The 18829-nt window shown below is 55.8% G+C and overlaps 1 protein-coding gene across 1 annotated transcript in view; it reads right to left on the minus strand.

The window, feature by feature from the left end:
- Positions 1-2369: 2369 nt before the first annotated feature.
- Positions 2370-18829, minus strand: part of LOC140729355 (B-cell CLL/lymphoma 6 member B protein-like) — a 37327-nt gene continuing 20867 nt past the window's right edge. Inside the window, 9 exon segments of the mRNA XM_073049004.1 lie at positions 2370-2753; positions 6774-6911; positions 7493-7623; positions 9440-9610; positions 11045-11190; positions 12608-12784; positions 12786-13226; positions 13771-13992; positions 15859-16038. Coding sequence (XP_072905105.1) covers positions 2628-2753; positions 6774-6911; positions 7493-7623; positions 9440-9610; positions 11045-11190; positions 12608-12784; positions 12786-13226; positions 13771-13992; positions 15859-16022 — 1716 coding nt within the window. The 5' untranslated portion in view covers positions 16023-16038 and the 3' untranslated portion in view covers positions 2370-2627.

Here is an 18829-nt window from a genome sequence, read left to right on the forward strand (position 1 = left end):
GTGCAGTCTCGAAGAAAGCACAGCAGTTCTCTGAAGAAAGCATCTCTCTGAAGTTGGCTTGGATTCAACATGACATCTGAACCTTTGACAAACCTTTATAGATGTTTAGTGGAGAGTCTATCTGACTGGCTGCATCACAGCCTGGTATGGAAATACTGGAGGTGGCCAGGGTATCGCAGGTAGTGACCTCCCACCTGCTGGGTACATCGATGGGAAGAGAGCTGTGGCAGGAAAGCTGCAGGTCCCATTCTCTTCTGGCTGCTGGAGCCTCATGATTCACACCAGCAGGTTCAGGAACCCCTCAACCATCAGGCTCTTGAAAGAGAGGAGATCCCTCTCCCCACCCCACCCCCACCAAACCAATCAAACTCTGGTCTCTGGCAGCTGCCCCCAGCATTTTGCCATCACCTCCCCATCTTCTCAGATGCCAGTGAAGACCATTGGGCAGGAGACAGAGGCTGGAGGAACACTCCTGAACCATACGTCTTGAAGATCAAACTTTGAAGCATACCGACTGGAAGCCAGGCCATCGCGAGCTCCGGAGAAACAATCAGTCATTTCTTATTTTGTAAAAAAAATTATATGTTTATTTTCAAAGATCCTTTGATTTTTTTGCTCAGCAAAACAGTGTAGCAAATTGCTTAAAGCCAAAAAGATAAAATTTCGAGATTTCCTTCACGATGGAAAGAAGCAACTCAAGTTATTCAGAGAAAGCTCAAATCTCAAAGCACTTGGAAGGAGGGGAGGGGGGAGTTGCACGTCGGCGGAGGCCAAGAGGACAGGCGTCACCCACAGAGGGAGGGAAATGGGGGAGCCAGGGCCCTGTCAGCCCTCGCACGGAGAGTGGACAAGGACGACAATGAGAAGGAGACAGGCCAGAGGATTCAGATTCACCTGCGTACAGAGAACTGCCTCCTTCGCATCAACGACCCAGGGTGTGCAGGCCGCCAACTCACCAACCCCAACCGGTGGGAGGAAACAGCAGCAGCCGGGGACACTGGAGCAGTGACGGGGAGGAAGTTCAGACTCCGTACACAAAGCAGCGGGAGTCGAATCACAGTCACCTGCGCTGTGAAGGGTTACACGAGGCACTAGGATACCATGTTGCCCGGTACTTGCAGGTGGAGCTGTCCGCACCGGTAGCCCCTCCCCAGATTCAGATTTATTAATCACGTGTACGTCCAAACACACAGCGCAAAGTATCGTCTGCGTCAACCACCAACGCGGGCACACAGTCCCGTGCCCACCGCGTGAAGCCGTGTCCACGGAGGAGAGATCCAGCTCTCCCCGCGCAGCCCCCATGCACCAGCCGTACGGGACGACACAGCAACTACCGGCTCCTGTATCCGGGGGAGGGGGGCTTCAATCTCTCAAAGCTCCCAAAGGAGTTGGTGGGGGGGGGTTCCACAGAAACAAAACAGGATCATGTTTGGTTTTCCGTAACAGTTCAGTAAACTTGTCTCATGGTATTCGCTTTGCCCATGTACGAGTCCTACAGCAGTTCGGTGACGCGACAGGGAGACGGGAGCTGACGGCACTCAGCTCAGATCCCCGAATGGAGTCACAGCAGCTCCCTCAGCTCCTCCCTGCCCTGCGCTCTCAGCCTACAGTTCCCGCTGCAGCTGCTCACTTCAGTACAGTGGACCTCCTGAGACCTCGATTTGGCCAGCAAATCTCAACTCGGAACAAGGAGCTCCCGCTTTAATGGCCCCCTCCCAGAATTCTTTGGCTTCTCCCGATACTGCGGGTGGGGGTGGGAGGAGGGATCTCAGAAACTGTAGATGTGGGTAATCTGAAAGAGAGGATTGGACAGCACATGGGGGCAAGAGAAGAAACAGAGTTGGCATTTCATGCCACAGACTACAGGAGAGGAAATCTCCCCCGCCCTGCTGAGATTTTGCCACGCCTCACAAACGAGGTGGGATTGACTCTGGTCACCCTCTACGTACACTGCGGCAGACACGTTGCGCCTTAGGGCGACACATCGACAGTGTCAGCGGGTGAGGAGAGGAATTGGCGGGACAGCGGGGGAGAAACTTCTTCACCGGAACATCTCCTATGTGAGTGTTTACGTCCGAAGGGCGGACAAATCACTGGTTTAACAGCTCAGCTGGGGACAGACACCAAGGAGAGGATTCCTGCATGCACAGCAAACGGTGGTGGACGGGGAGTCGAGGGGAAACCCAGCCCCCCGACGGGCTGGGAGAATGAATCATCACGCATGACCGTTTCCTTTAAACCCAGTGCACAAAATAGGCAAGGAACTGGCACCTGAGAGGGTCCACCTCCCTCCCTCCCTCCCCAGACCTTGCCCTTGGGACCCCCCCCCACCCAACCCCTTTGCAAACCCAAACCCTCCCCCCCCCGCAGCAATTCTTCAGCACCCACCTATTAACACAGCAGGTAAGCATTCTCCCCAACCCGACACAGAAGCCCCAGCACCACTCAGTACAATGTCCTTCAGCAAACCCTTCCCAAAACACCTCCCTCCCCCCACCCCCAACACATCCCAGAGCCCCTGGCTCTTGCTCGCAGTCGGAGGTGGACGTGCTGGAGGGAAGGTAGGGCTGCCTCCGCAGGTCGTAGCTGCGAAGGGGACGGCCAGCGAGTCTCGGGGAGCTCCTCCCCTAGCAGGCCTGGAGCTCGGGGATCACCTTGTAACGGACTTTGGTGTTGGTGACAGCGCCGTGCTTCTGCCGCAGGTGCAGGCGCAGTTGGCTCTTGTGTCGGAAGTGCAGGTCGCATTTTTCACACTGGAAACAGAACCGAGGCAGCAGTCAGATACACAGTGCAGCTCCCTCACCGTCCCATCAGACTCCCCCCACACCGTCCCATCACACACTCCCTCCACACCGTCCCATCACACACTCCCCCCACACCGTCCCATCACACACTCCCCCCACACCATCCCATCAGACTCCCCCCACACCGTCCCATCACACACTCCCGGGGTCAGACACAGAGTGAATCTCCCCCCACACCGTCCCATCACACACTCCCGGGGTCAGACAAAGTGAATCTCCCTCCACACTGTCCCATCACACACTCCCGGGGTCAGACACAGAGTGAATCTCCCCCCACACTGTCCCATCACACACTCCCGGGGTCAGACACAGAGTGAATCTCCCTCCACACCGTCCCATCACACACTCCCGGGGTCAGACAAAGTGAATCTCCCTCCACACTGTCCCATCACACACTCCCGGGGTCAGACACAGAGTGAATCTCCCCCCACACCGTCCCATCACACACTCCCGGGGTCAGACAAAGTGAATCTCCCTCCACACTGTCCCATCACACACTCCCGGGGTCAGACACAGAGTGAATCTCCCCCCACACCGTCCCATCACACACTCCCGGGGTCAGACAAAGTGAATCTCCCTCCACACTGTCCCATCACACACTCCCGGGGTCAGAAAGAGTGAATCTCCCTCCACACCGTCCCATCACACACTCCTGGGGTCAGACACAGAGTGAATCTCCCTCCACACCGTCCCATCACACACTCCCGGGGTCAGACACAGAGTGACCCTCCCTCCACACCGTCCTATCACACACTCCCGGGGTCAGACACAGAGTGAAGCTCCCTCCACACCGTCCCATCACACACTCCCGGGGTCAGACACAGAGTGACCCTCCCTCCACACCGTCCCATCACACACTCCCGGGGTCAGACAAAGTGAATCTCCCTCCACACTGTCCCATCACACACTCCCGGGGTCAGACAGAGTGAATCTCCCTCCACACCGTCCCATCACACACTCCTGGGGTCAGACACAGAGTGAATCTCCCTCCACACCGTCCCATCACACACTCCCGGGGTCAGACACAGAGTGACCCTCCCTCCACACCGTCCTATCACACACTCCCGGGGTCAGACACAGAGTGAAGCTCCCTCCACACCGTCCCATCACACACTCCCGGGGTCAGACACAGAGTGACCCTCCCTCCACACCGTCCCATCACACACTCCCGGGGTCAGACTCAGAGTGAAGCTCCCTCCACACCGTCCCATCACACACTCCCGGGGTCAGACACAGAGTGAATCACCCCCCACACCGTCCCGTCACACACTCCCGGGGTCAGACACAGAGTGAATCTACCTCCACACCGTCCCGTCACACACTCCCGGGGTCAGACACAGAGTGAATCACCCCCCACACCGTCCCGTCACACACTCCCGGGGTCAGACGCAGAGTGACCCTCCCTCCACACCGTCCCGTCACACACTCCCGGGGTCAGACGCAGAGTGAATCACCCCCCACACCGTCCCGTCACACACTCCCGGGGTCAGACGCAGAGTGACCCTCCCTCCACACCGTCCCGTCACACACTCCCGGGGTCAGACGCAGAGTGACCCTCCCTCCACACCGTCCCGTCACACACTCCCGGGGTCAGACGCAGAGTGACCCTCCCTCCACACCGTCCCGTCACACACTCCCGGGGTCAGACGCAGAGTGACCCTCCCTCCACACCGTCCCGTCACACACTCCCGGGGTCAGACGCAGAGTGACCCTCCCTCCACACCGTCCCGTCACACACCCCCGGGGTCAGACGCAGAGTGACCCTCCCTCCACACCGTCCCGTCACACACCCCCGGGGTCAGACGCAGAGTGACCCTCCCTCCACACCGTCCCGTCACACACCCCCGGGGTCAGACGCAGAGTGACCCTCCCTCCACACCGTCCCGTCACACACTCCCGGGGTCAGACGCAGAGTGACCCTCCCTCCACACCGTCCCGTCACACACTCCCGGGGTCAGACGCAGAGTGACCCTCCCTCCACACCGTCCCGTCACACACTCCCGGGGTCAGACGCAGAGTGACCCTCCCTCCACACCGTCCCGTCACACACTCCCGGGGTCAGACGCAGAGTGACCCTCCCTCCACACCGTCCCGTCACACACTCCCGGGGTCAGACGCAGAGTGACCCTCCCTCCACACCGTCCCGTCACACACTCCCGGGGTCAGACGCAGAGTGACCCTCCCTCCACACCGTCCCGTCACACACTCCCGGGGTCAGACGCAGAGTGACCCTCCCTCCACACCGTCCCGTCACACACTCCCGGGGTCAGACGCAGAGTGACCCTCCCTCCACACCGTCCCGTCACACACTCCCGGGGTCAGACGCAGAGTGACCCTCCCTCCACACCGTCCCGTCACACACTCCCGGGGTCAGACGCAGAGTGACCCTCCCTCCACACCGTCCCGTCACACACTCCCGGGGTCAGACGCAGAGTGACCCTCCCTCCACACCGTCCCGTCACACACTCCCGGGGTCAGACGCAGAGTGACCCTCCCTCCACACCGTCCCGTCACACACTCCCGGGGTCAGACGCAGAGTGACCCTCCCTCCACACCGTCCCGTCACACACTCCCGGGGTCAGACGCAGAGTGACCCTCCCTCCACACCGTCCCGTCACACACTCCCGGGGTCAGACGCAGAGTGACCCTCCCTCCACACCGTCCCGTCACACACTCCCGGGGTCAGACGCAGAGTGACCCTCCCTCCACACTGTCCCGTCACACACTCCCGGGGTCAGACGCAGAGTGACCCTCCCTCCACACCGTCCCGTCACACACTCCCGGGGTCAGACGCAGAGTGACCCTCCCTCCACACCGTCCCGTCACACACTCCCGGGGTCAGACGCAGAGTGACCCTCCCTCCACACCGTCCCGTCACACACTCCCGGGGTCAGACGCAGAGTGACCCTCCCTCCACACCGTCCCGTCACACACTCCCGGGGTCAGACGCAGAGTGACCCTCCCTCCACACCGTCCCGTCACACACTCCCGGGGTCAGACGCAGAGTGACCCTCCCTCCACACCGTCCCGTCACACACTCCCGGGGTCAGACGCAGAGTGACCCTCCCTCCACACCGTCCCGTCACACACTCCCGGGGTCAGACGCAGAGTGACCCTCCCTCCACACCGTCCCGTCACACACTCCCGGGGTCAGACGCAGAGTGACCCTCCCTCCACACCGTCCCGTCACACACTCCCGGGGTCAGACGCAGAGTGACCCTCCCTCCACACCGTCCCGTCACACACTCCCGGGGTCAGACGCAGAGTGACCCTCCCTCCACACCGTCCCGTCACACACTCCCGGGGTCAGACGCAGAGTGACCCTCCCTCCACACCGTCCCGTCACACACTCCCGGGGTCAGACGCAGAGTGAATCTCCCTCCACACCGTCCCGTCACACACTCCCGGGGTCAGACGCAGAGTGACTCTCCCTCCACACCGTCCCGTCACACACTCCCGGGGTCAGACGCAGAGTGACTCTCCCTCCACACCGTCCCGTCACACACTCCCGGGGTCAGACGCAGAGTGACCTTCCCTCCACACCGTCCCGTCACACACTCCCGGGGTCAGACGCAGAGTGACCCTCCCTCCACACCGTCCCGTCACACACTCCCGGGGTCAGACGCAGAGTGACCCTCCCTCCACACCGTCCCGTCACACACTCCCGGGGTCAGACACAGAGTGAATCTCCCTCCACACCGTCCCATCACACACTCCCGGGGTCAGACACAGAGTGAAACTCCCTCCACACCGTCCCATCACACACTCCCGGGGTCAGACACAGAGTGAATCTCCCTCCACACCGTCCCATCACACACTCCCGGGGTCAGACACAGAGTGAAACTCCGTCCACACCGTCCCATCACACACTCCCGGGGTCAGACACAGAGTGAATCTCCCTCCACACCGTCCCATCACACACTCCCGGGGTCAGACACAGAGTGAATCTCCCTCCACTCCATTCCTTACATGATATGGCTTTTCTCCAGTGTGGATCCTGATGTGGCTCTTCAGTGTCTGAAGATGTCGGAAACGTGTCCCGCACGTTTCACAGGGATACGGCTTCTCACCGGTATGGATCAGGACGTGAGCTCGAAGGTGAGCAACCTGAAGCAAGGCAGAGACACTGTCAACGTCCACATCCTGCTGCAGGGGAATCCCACGGCACGGCACAGGAGTGGTTCGGGGGGACACTCCCAGAGGCTGAGCCAGGCACCAAGAGATGCAAGGGGCATCTCAGCGGGGCAGAAGTCCAAAAGGTTACAGATATACCCAGGCATCCTACAGCTGGAAAGGCAGCACAGGGAATCGGACTCAGGGGCTCAGTCTCAGGCAGCTGTTGGGTGGGTTGAGTGGACCAAGTGATGGTTTGCCAGAGAACACAGGGCTGTGTTGCCTCGTGGGATGTGAGCGGAGACACAGAGACAGACGGGGAGCGGGAGAGAGAGATGTCTCTAACACAGGGTGTCAGTCTCTCTCACTCTCATTTCTGAGCACAAGGATGGGTTCAGATCCTCCCCAGTCGTGGACCCGAAAATAAAATTCAATAGCCTGCCTCACCCCGTGAGGCAGTGAACTTCCTCAGACAGAGGGGACGACGGAGAGGAGAGTGCAATTGGAGTGTGGTGGGGTGCGGGCTGGGTGAGGGAGGGAGAGGACAGACGGGTGGGGGGGTGGAGGGCACTCACCTGCACAAACCTGGCCCCGCACGTCTCACACTTGTACGGCTTCTCCCCAGAGTGGATGCGGGTGTGGGTCTTCAGGTTGGCCGGCCGGTTGAACTGGGCTCCGCAGACGTTACAGCGATAGGGCTTCTCTCCTGGCAGAGAGAGAGAGAGAACGGGCAACGTGACCCACAGGACCACACATCTGGTGCCCAGCAAGTGAGGAAACCCACCCCCCAGTCTAGAACTGGGACTGGTTTACAATTGTCAGATGCACCAAGACACAGTGAAAAGGAGTTCAGGTCATTACACAGTGCACTGAGCCAGAACGTTAACCGAATGCAGAACAGAGTGTAACAGAAAGTGCCGTGCAGGTACACAATATCGTAACTACAACCACTTCTACAATGTCAGCACGACCAAGGAGCTGATTATCGACTTCAGGAGAAGGAAAGCAGAGGGTCATGAGCCGGTCCTCACCAGAGGGTCCTCTTCAAATTCCTGTGTTACTGTTTTAAAGAACCTGTTCTGGGCCCAGCACGCAGGTAACATTATGAAGAAAGCACAGAAGCACCTCAACTTCCCTGGAAGTTAGCAAAGACTAAAATTTTAACTAACTTCCATAGACGTGTAGTGGGGAGTGTATTGACTGGCTGCATCACAGCCTGGCATGGAAATACCAATGCCCTTGAACAAAAAATCTACAAAAAGTTGTGGGCACCGACCGCCCAGTCCATCATGGGTAAAAGCTGTCCTGACCATTGAGGATGTTTGTCACAGGAAAGAAGCATTCATTATCAGAGACCCCCACCAGCCAGGTCACGCTCTCTTCTCACTGCGGCCATCAGGAAGGTACAGGGGCCCCAGGACTCTCACCACCCGGTTCAGGAACAGTTACTACCCCTCAACCATCAGGCTCTCGAACAACTTCACTCAGCTTCTCTTGCCCCATCCCATGACCAATGGACTCACTTTCAAGGACTCTTCATCACATGTTCTCAATACTTATCGCTTATTTGTTTATTATTCTGTCTTCCTTTTTGTATTTGCACAGTTTGTCGTCTTTCACACGCTGGTTGAACGCCCGAGCTGGTGTGGTCTTTCACTCATTCTATGAATGTTATTATTCTATAGATTCATTGACAACCCCCACAAGAAAATGAATTTCAGGGTTCTATATGATATACATGCACCCTGATAATATAAGTGTGTTGGCACGTGGCCAAGTGGTTAAGACGCTCATCTAGTGATCTGAAGGTCGCTAGTTCGAGCCTTGGCTGAGGCTGCATGTGTGTCCTTGAGCAAGGCACTTAACCACACATTGCTCCGCGACGACACCGGTGCCAAGCTGTATGGGTCCTAATGCCCTTCCCTTGGACAACATCGGTGGCGTGGAGAGGGGAGACTTGCAGCTTGGGCAACTGCTGGTCTTCCATTTTAAAAAAAACCTTGCCCAGGCTTGCGCCCTGGAAACTTTCCAAGGTGCAAATCCATGGTCTATCGAGACCAACGGAGGCCTACACTACACCCTGATAATAAATTTACTTTGAACTCGTGAGGTCAAGAATATATCTCATCATACTCGGGGAGTGTTCGATAGTCTTAGAAACAATGGGATGGACACTGTCCTTTAGCCTGGCGTTTCATACTTTCAAGCTTTTGTGTTTTCTGTCCAGTGGGAGAGGGGAGTAGAGAACATCCAGGCAGGGTGCAGTCTATCTCGTGTTTTCATTATTTTCCCCTTACAGAGAGGGTTAGTGCTTCGAATGCACTGTTAGCAGTGGTGTAGAGGCTGACACAACATTTAAAGGACAGTTGAATAGGTACATCAACTAAAAACAGAGGTTTGTGTGTGAAGGGAAGGGTTAGGTTGACAGTGCAAGTCCTAGGAACTCGAAGCTTTCGGTATTAACTCCGCTGATGTAGACCGTCAGGAGGCTTCCCTTCCCGAAGTCCTTTTGCTGTCCTCACCTGTGTGGATGGTCTTGTGACTGGCCAGGTTGCCCTTGTACCGGAAGGCATGGTGACACATGTCGCACTTGTAGGGCTTGTCGTCGCTGTGGACGTGCAGGAAGTGCTGCTGCAGTGACTCCTCGTCCGGCAGCTTCAGATGGCAGGTCCGGCAGGAGAAGAGGCCATTCTCTGCAACCAGAAACCGGGCGGGACACTTAGCGGACCTTCCAAACCCACCTCCCGTGGTTCAGCCCCCCACCCCACCTCTGTCCCCTCTACCCTTTCCCTGAGATCCGCATGCATGCTTTATATCCTCTCACGCACCAGTCTTCTGCAGGCACCACCGACCCCTCAGCTGCGGCCAGCAAACCCAACATAGGGTCCTTTCGCAGATTTGGGGGATATTCCTGCCCTCTTTAACACAGAAGTTACAAGATACAGCACAGGAACAGGCCATTCAGCCCACTACGTTGTTCCAAACCAGCTAAAAAGCAAAAATAAAAACACCCAACACTAAACCCTCCTGCCTACACAATGTCCATATCCCTCCATCTTCCTTACGTCCACGCACCTATCCAAACCTCTCAAATGCCTCTAATGTATTTGCCTCTACCAACATACCACTCACATGCCCTCTAAACCAGGCAGCATCCTTCTGCAGCCTCTCCAAAGCCTCCACAACCTTCCTGTAGCGGGGTGATCAGAACTGTCTGCAGTTCTCCAGAGGTGACGTGACCAGAGTTTGATAAAGTTGCAACATAACCTCCTGACCTTTGAGCTCAATGCCTCGACTAATAAAGGCAAGCGTTCCACAAGCCTTCTTCAAACACCTCATCAACCTCATGACCACTTTCGAGGAGCTATGAACTCGGATTCCAGGATCTCTGTGGTCAGCAGCGCTTAAGGACCTTGCCCTTAACAAGGTCTCCTTGCATTTGCCCTACTGAGGGGCATCACCTCACGTTTATCTGGGTTAAACTCCATTTGCCCTTTCTCACCCCGTAGGCGCACCGTAGAGTGTGCTTCGCCAGTTTTGCGCACGATCCCCAGCTAAGAGAACAATCCAACACAGGAAGGGGCCCCTCGGCCCAGCGCTGGATTCAACTGAATCTCCTCTGCCTGTACATAACCCACACCTCTCCATTCCCTGAGTATTCGTATGGTTAAACGCCACTGTATCTGCTCCCTCCAGCTGCCCTGACAGCCCTTTCTGGGTACCTACCTCTCTCTGTATTTAAAATCTTCTCTTTTGAACATTCACCCTCCCACCTTAAACATCTGCGTTCTAGTACTGAATTTCTACCCTGCGGAGAAAGATTCTCCACACTATCAAGGCTTCTCATTTTTAAATAAATATAAACTTCGATCAGATCTCCCTTCAGCATTTCAGAAAATAACCCAAGTTTGCCCAGACTCTCCAGTTCTCTCGGAGGGAATGATTCCAAATCCTTCCCTAAATGGGGTGACTGGCATTGCATTCCATACCCTAAGTGCAGCTGGAAGAGTATTAGGGGCCTGGTTTAGCACCTCACCCTAAGGGCAGCCGATACAGGGCAGATTTCTGACCTTCACCCCCCACCCCGGCATGCAGCCGGAGCAGACATCCCCACCGCTCACCCTCACCTGATCCGCTGTCAGAGAATTCCGAGTGGCATTCCGGGACCTCCTCCCCGGGCTGCGCGTCCATTATCCGGTGACAGAACTCCGAGGCACGCTCACACACCGAGCAGACGGACAGGCTCTGGGATTCCCGGGAGTCCGATGAAGACCTGAGCAGTTTCGAAGACAAAAATCAGGATGACCCAACGTCGCAGGAGGGGGCTGCGTAAACGACCCACCAGAGAGAAGCCGAGTGATTAGACTCTTCCCCCAGGTCTGTGGTGTGGGGGGGAAGGCACCGGTACCGGTCTGAGGGGAAAGGAACAGACAAGCTGCAGGACATACTGCTGGCATGGTCAAGATGGGCCAAACAGCCTCAATCAGGCAGCAGAGACCCTGGACCTGAGGTGACCGGAATTGTTTAGTACAGGAAATCCCCGAGTACATAAACACCCAACCTTACCGACAAGAGTTCAGAATATTTGATCAAATATCTTATTTGTTACGCCTGCATCAAAACATACAGTGAAATACGTTGCTTGTGTCAACGACCAGCACAGTCCCGGGAGGACGTGCTGGGGGCAGCGCACAAGTGTCACATGCAGCAGGCCTAATCTAATCAACACTAACCCGCAAACCTTGGCTGTCGAGGGAGAACGTACCAACTCCTTACTGACAGCGGCAGGAATCACTGCTGCTGTGACAGTTTTACGCTAACCGCTACACAGAACATGACAGCACAGGCCCTCCGGCCCAGCCCACCGTGTGTTGCCCTTTCACCCTGCTCTATGATCAGTCTAACCCCTCCCTCACACTTCATTCATCATGTGCTGTGTCGTATGACGTGGGTGATCACGGTGACCGGGATTGTTCTGGGCAAATTTTTAACAGGAGTGGTTTGCCATTGCCTTCTTCTGGGCAGTGTCTTTACGAGATGGGTGACCCCAGCCATTATCAATACTCTTCAGAGATTGTCTGCCTGGTGCCAGTGGTCACATGACCAGGGCTTATGAGATGCGCCAGCTGCTCATACGACTATCTAACACCTGCTCCCACAGCTTCACGTGACCCTGACCCCAGGGGAGGGTCTATGCTATACCTCGCCCAAGGGTGAGCTGCAGGCTAGCGGAGGGAAGGAGCACCTCACACCTCCTTTGGTAGAGAGACATCTCCACCCGATCAAGCGCATAGTCCTCCATTTTTCTTTCATCCATGCGCCCATCTAAGAGTCTCTTTAATGTCCCTGGTGTTTCTGGCTCAAACCTACCTGTTGCTCAGGCTACGGACAGTTTTCAGCAACCGGACCCTGTCGTAAGCCAGGGATCTCCTGCAATGGGGATTCCACTGCCCTAAAGGGCAGGGCCGTGAGTGATAGGGCGGAGTTCCCGGGAGCCGAGGGAGGACAATCCCACCATGTCCTGGGATAAGGACAGAGATGCTGAGGGTCACGGTCTGAGTGTGGGAAGGGAAGTTCTTGCCACATTATGGAAGTATTGAATGGTCTCCTGGCCCTCGTACCCAGTTCACTGGACTGGTGTTAGAAACTACCCCCACCTCCCCTACACCCAGAGCCCACGCCTCACTCACCGGCTGACATCTTCACCATGGGCCGGCTCTTCCTCGGCTTCCGCCTCTGGGCTGCTGGGGCTCCGGTCACCGCGGGGTTGAGGCCGAGCCTGGGGCTGGGACCTGCCCACCTGGTTCAGCGAGTTGAGCACGATGAACTTGTACTTCTTCCAGTTGCAGGCCTTGGGGTCGGGCGGGGGGCCCCGGGGTGGGGGCCTGGTCAGCCGGGGGCGGGCTGCGCTCCAGCCCAGCGCTCTTGGACTCGGTGGGAGAGTTGGGCCGGCAGTCGGAGCGCTGCGGGCTGTCGGGGACCGGGGGAGACGGTTTGCCACTCTCCCCGCCCGAGGCCGCGGCCTTCCTGGCGTCCGTCCTGTGGGCGGTGCCCCGGGCCCCCAGCCCGGCACCCGGCCCCTGGAAGGCGCTGACCCAGGCGCCCCGTCCACTGCTGTCCACCGCCGCCTTGTGCGGGGCCTGGCAGCCGGCAGGGAAGTGGAAGGCAGAGTCCGGCAGCAGGCCGCAGCCTCCCAGCGGAGGGGCCAGGGGCCGGCCTGGGAACAGGGAGCCCGGCGGCAGGAAGGGAAGCGGCTGACTCGCATGCGGAGTCTCCAGCGACTTGAGAAATGTGTGAGTGAATGGGGCCCTGCAGAAAAGTAGAGAGAGAAGGAGGGAAAATGGTTATTGGTCAGAACAGTCAATCAGCACTACATCACCCTACGTTCTGCACTCGACTCAATGGAGCTCTGCCTCCCACTGGCAGCCCAACACTGCCCCTCCTCTGCACTCCAGATCACGTCCCTGTTCTGCTTCACACGAGACCACACCTCGCTCCCTCACTGATCACAGCCCTCTTTAGACACTGCCCTGACTCCACCCCTCATGTGTCCTTGCCCACGACCAAGCCCCCTATCCAGCAATGAGGCAAACTCCCTTCCTCACCCTCTCCCCAATGGTCCTACCAACTTCCCCCACCCCAGACAGCAGTCTTCCCCCCTCCCTCGTCCCCACCCCAGCAGTGGGACGGGACCTAGACTGGCATCTGGGGTGGCGAGAGCGCTGTGATGGGTGATGTAGGGGTGGGTCAGGTCTCACCGACCTCTCGCCCCTGCTTGGGGCCGGGGGTGTGGGTACGAGCCTGTCACACCCAGTCAGGGGCGAAGTGACGCCGGGAAGTGCAGGGCTCCTACCTGAAGTGGGCAAAACTCCGGCAGGTCTCCACCACGTGGTCCATCTGCAGGTAGCTGGCAGCGGTGAGGACCTCAGCCACCGAGGCCACGTCCAGCGGCAGGCAGGACGTGTACATGAAGTCGAGCAGCAGGCGGAAGCCCCCCGCCGTCACCCCACGGGGCAGGGTCAGCAGGTTGACGTGCCTCTTCGTCTGCTCCGAAAAGATGGAATAGAAGAAGCCACTGAGAAGAGAAGGGAGAGACAATCAGTGTTCCCGATGCAACATTACTTCCTGTGGGGGGGGGGGGGGAGAGAGGAGGTTGTCCATTCGGCCCATCATTAAGAGACTATCAGTATTCCTGATTCAAAATTACTCCGGGGGGGGGGGGGGGGGGGTGCGAAATAAGCGAAGAACTGTCCATTCAGCCCAACCTCATTCACAAGCTGATTCCCACATTCATTCGCTCGTTACGTGCCTCGTCATATGCCGAGGGCAATCACGGTCTTTCCGTGACCATGATTATTCCCGGCAAATGTTTCTACAGAAGTGGTTTGCCATTGCCTTCTTCTGGGCAGTGTCTTTACAAGACGGGTGACCCCAGCCATTATCAACACCCTTCAGAGATTGTCTGCCTGGCGTATAACCAGGACACGTGATATGCACCAGCTGCTCACACGACCATCCACCGCCTGCTCCCGTGGCCAGCGGGGGGGGGGGGGGAAGGAGCTTTACACCTCGATAGCCTAATCCCCACTTGAGATTCTGCAAACGCTGGAAATCTCCAGTGCTGGAGGGCAGCATAGTATGGCAGCTTAGCGGTGAGCAAAACTCTTTACAGCGCCAGCTGTAAGATCGCGTTTCGATCCCGCTGCTCTGCGTGAGGAGTTTATACGGGCTGCTCTGCGTGTTCCGGGATCCTCTCACATTCCAGTCACAAACGGGTTCGGGTTACCGAACCGTGCACGTGCACGGCACCCGCGTTAAAGACATACCCAGTTGGTAGGTTATTGTCCTGTGATGAGGCTCGGGTTAAATCGGGGGATTGCTGGGTGACGTGGTCCGAAGGGCAGAAAGGGCTTTGTCCTGTGGGGGGTGGCCTGGTTTATTCTGCCTGTCGAAAGTCACTTTGTTGTGCTCGGTTCAGGTTAGAAACTGCAACTGCGTTCCCCCACTGGTTATCCGTCTGGCGTCCAGTTGCAAATATCCCGGATATAAAATGGCACGCGGAAGGGCCTTGCTCTCTTCCTTTAAGGCAGGCGCTGGACATAACCACTGGGAAGGTATGCACTGCTTGTGCCTTTAGCTAAGTACGTTTGTTGACTACTCAGCTCTGTAGGTTGAATTGTTATTGGTTTAAGTAATTGATCAGTATTCTGCCTCGCTCGCCAGACCCGCGAACCTGATTCAATGCTACGGGACTGTTAAAAACCAACTTTCACCGTGACTGAGAGTGCACCCAGTTATTCAGCACTGGCACCCTGATACACCTTTACAGGACCATGGGCAGGTCAGATACAGCTGCATGGGGAGGTATTACAGAGAAGCTTCATGTTACGGCGAATATGAGGTGGCATAACTTTGGAGTAGAGTGTAGGGATCAGAGTGGCTCTGAAATTCATTTCCAGGGATGGTGGGAAAGACAGACACATTGGGGACATTTTGGAGACACAGAGATTGACACATTGATGATAGGAAAAATGCAGGGCGACGTAGGAGGGAAGGGTTAGATTGATCTTGGAGTAGATTACAAGGCTGGCACAAGATCGTGGGCTGAAGGGCCTGTACTGTGTTCACGTGAAAGGGTTGATGCACGAGGACAGGTTGAGCCGCTGGGCAGATGGTTATCGGAGTTTTGTGAATCGGACTGTGCTCTGAAGGGGAGTGGAATGGGCAGATGGTGTGAGAGGATGTCTCCCTTGGGGCATCTAGGGTGTAGTTACAGACAGGGAGGAGGAGGAATTCTCTCGGGGGACAATCTTTGGTGTTCTCAACAGCAATCACTGAGTGTATTCAAGGCAGGCTGACAGCCAGCCATCGAAAGGGAGCTTGGGGGGGGTGGGGGGAGGTCACCAAGGATTTCTGGTCAGCGAGCGTACTCTCCAGGTACCTGCAGGCCACGAGCACCGCCTTGTGCGCCCTGAACTCATGGCCCTCCACCAGGACCTTGACGTCGGTCAGGATCTCCCGCTTCCGCATCTCGTTCAGGTTCAGCATCATGTCCGTGGAATGTCGCGTAAACTCCTTGATGTAGCCGTCTGCCACCGATCCCATCGTTACCTGCACAAGGCTGGGGGTGGGGGGGGGGGGGGGAGAGGCAGAACACATCAGAAAAGCTGTCCGCGCACAGCTTAACCCCACCCCGCTACCGCTTCCCAAACAGGTGGAAGAACAGAACGACCTGGATGCAGAAGGAAAGGATGAGCAGATTTGTTTGGCATGTGTGCAGTGGAATGTGTCAACTGTATCAGTGACCAATACTTTCCAAGGACGGTATAATACACTGGCGAGGCCTAATTCAGGGAATTGTGCACGGTTTCGGTCACCCTCCAAAGATGTGAATAAGTTTGAAAGAGTACAGAGAAAATCTACACAGATGCTGCCCGGTCTGGAAGACCTGAGTAATAAGGAAAGATTTAAAAGGTTAGGACTTACTTCCTTGGAACGTAGAAGATTGAGGAGAGATTTGATAGAGGTATTCAGAATTATGAGGGGTGTCAATAGGGTGAATGCAAGCAGGCTTTTTCCACTGACGTTGGTTGTGGCTACAACCAGAGGTCATGGAGTTAAGCGCGAAAGGTGAAAAGTTTAAGGGGAACATGATGGGAAACTTCTTCTCATGGCGAGAGTGTGGAACGAGCTGCATGCAAGCTCGATTTCAACGTTTAAGAGAAGTTTGGATCGGTACATGGATGGCAGGGGTATGGAGGGCGACGGGAGCAGGCAGTTTAAATGGGTCAGCATGGACTAGATGGGCTGAAGGGCCTGTTTCTGTGCTGTACCTTTCTATGACTATGTGCTGGGGGCAGCCCACAAGTGTCGCCATGATTCTGACACCAACATAGCATGCCCACAGCTTACTAACCCATTCAGGCCCATCTGCACCCAACCAATTTCTTAGGAGGTGGTTGGAGGGTCAGCTCGTCACCAAACTCTAACAACCTTGTGCAGAGGTCCTGTTGAAAGTGTCCTGCCTGGTACCATTCGAAAGGCACAGGAGTTTTATTCATCACACATACATGGAAACTGTACAGAGTAGTGGACTCTGCCCGATACATCACCGGCACAGCCCTTCCCAGCACCGGTCCTATCTGCTGAAGGAACAGCCTCTCCCTCCACGCCACCTTCCCCCTGCTCCCATCGTGCAGGAAGTACAGAGACCCAAAGTCCCACACGTCCGGTTCAGTTCCAGTATGTCCCTTCAACCGCTCACCACTGAACCAACTGGCGCATCCGCGATCCCTGCGGTTTAGCAACACTACGACCACTGCTCCATTGTGCCTTATCTTGATATTAATGTATTGATTTATTGAGATCCAGCACAGAACAGGCCCATTGAGATCCAGCACAGAACAGGCCCATCGAGATGCTCTGCCCAGAAATCCTCCAATTCAATTCTAGCCAGACCACGGGACAATTTACAATGACCAATTACCTACCAACCAGTACATCTTTGGACTGCGGGAGGAAACCAGAGCACCCCGAGGAAACTCACGCAGTCACAGGGAGAACGTACAAACTTCTCACAGGCAGTGGTAGGAATTGAACCCGGGTCCCTGTTACTGTAAAATATTGTGCTACCCTGTCACCCCATTATGTTCTTTCTTGTAAAAATCATTTATGATTATGTTTTTCCCCATGAAAACAGCTTATCTGATGCTACACGAGTGAATCTGCAGATGCTAGAAATAAATAAAAACACAAAATGCTGGCAGAACTCAGCAGGCCAGACAGCATCTATGGGAGGAGGCAGTGACGACGTTTCGGGCCAAAACCCTTCATCAGGAGTGAAGTAACATGGGATGGTCGAGGGGGAATAAGAAGTGGGGGGCAGGTATGAAGTAGAGAGCTGGGAAGTGATAGGCTGAAGGGAAATGGGCTAGGGGGAAGGTGGAGAATTATGGGAAATAAAAGAGAAAGAAAGGTAGGGCTGGGGGGAGATTATAGTGAAGGGGGAAAAAGAGAGACAAAGAGAACCAGACTAAAATAATAGATAGGGATGGGGGGTGAGGGGGGGGGGCAGGGGTATCAACGGAGGTCAGTGAGTTGGATGTTCATGCCGGCAGGAAGGAGGCTACCTAGGCGGGAGATAAGGTATTGCTCAATCGACCTGCGTGTGGCCTCATCTTGACGGTAGAGGAGACCATGGACAGACATGTCGGAGTGGGAGTGGTCTGTGGAATTGAAGTGTGTGGCCACAGGGAGATCCCGCCACTGCTGGAGGACTGAGCGCCGGTGTTCGGCGAAACGGTCTCCCAGTCTGCGTCGGGTCTCCCCAATGTATAAATGGCCACTTTGGGCCATTTATCTGATGCTATGATAGATAGATAGATAGATACTTTATTCATCCCCATGGGGAAATTCAACATTTTTTCCAATGTCCCATACACTTGTTGTAGCAAAACTAATTACATACAATACTTAACTCAGTAAAAATATGATATGCATCTAAAATTACCCTCTCAAAAAGCATTAATAATAGCTTTTAAAAAGTTCTTAAGTAGTTTACTTAAATACATTGAGTCCTAACCCCGGCACTTTAACATATCTTACTCCTGGCGGTTGAATTGTAAAGCCTAATGGCATTGGGGAGTATTGACCTCTTCATCCTGTCTGAGGAGCATTGCATCGATAGCAACCTGTCGCTGAAACTGCTTCTCTGTCTCTGGATGGTGCTATGTAGAGGATGTTCAGGGTTTTCCATAATTGACCGTAGCCTACTCAGCGCCCTTTGCTCAGCTACCGATGTTATACTCTCCAGTACTTTGCCCACGACAGAGCCCGCCTTCCTTACCAGCTTATTAAGACGTGAGGCGTCCCTCTTCTTAATGCTGCCTCCCCACACGCCACCACAAAGAAGA

Source organism: Hemitrygon akajei, chromosome 6 (genome assembly GCF_048418815.1).
Source record: "Hemitrygon akajei chromosome 6, sHemAka1.3, whole genome shotgun sequence".
Classification (NCBI taxonomy): domain Eukaryota; kingdom Metazoa; phylum Chordata; class Chondrichthyes; order Myliobatiformes; family Dasyatidae; genus Hemitrygon; species Hemitrygon akajei.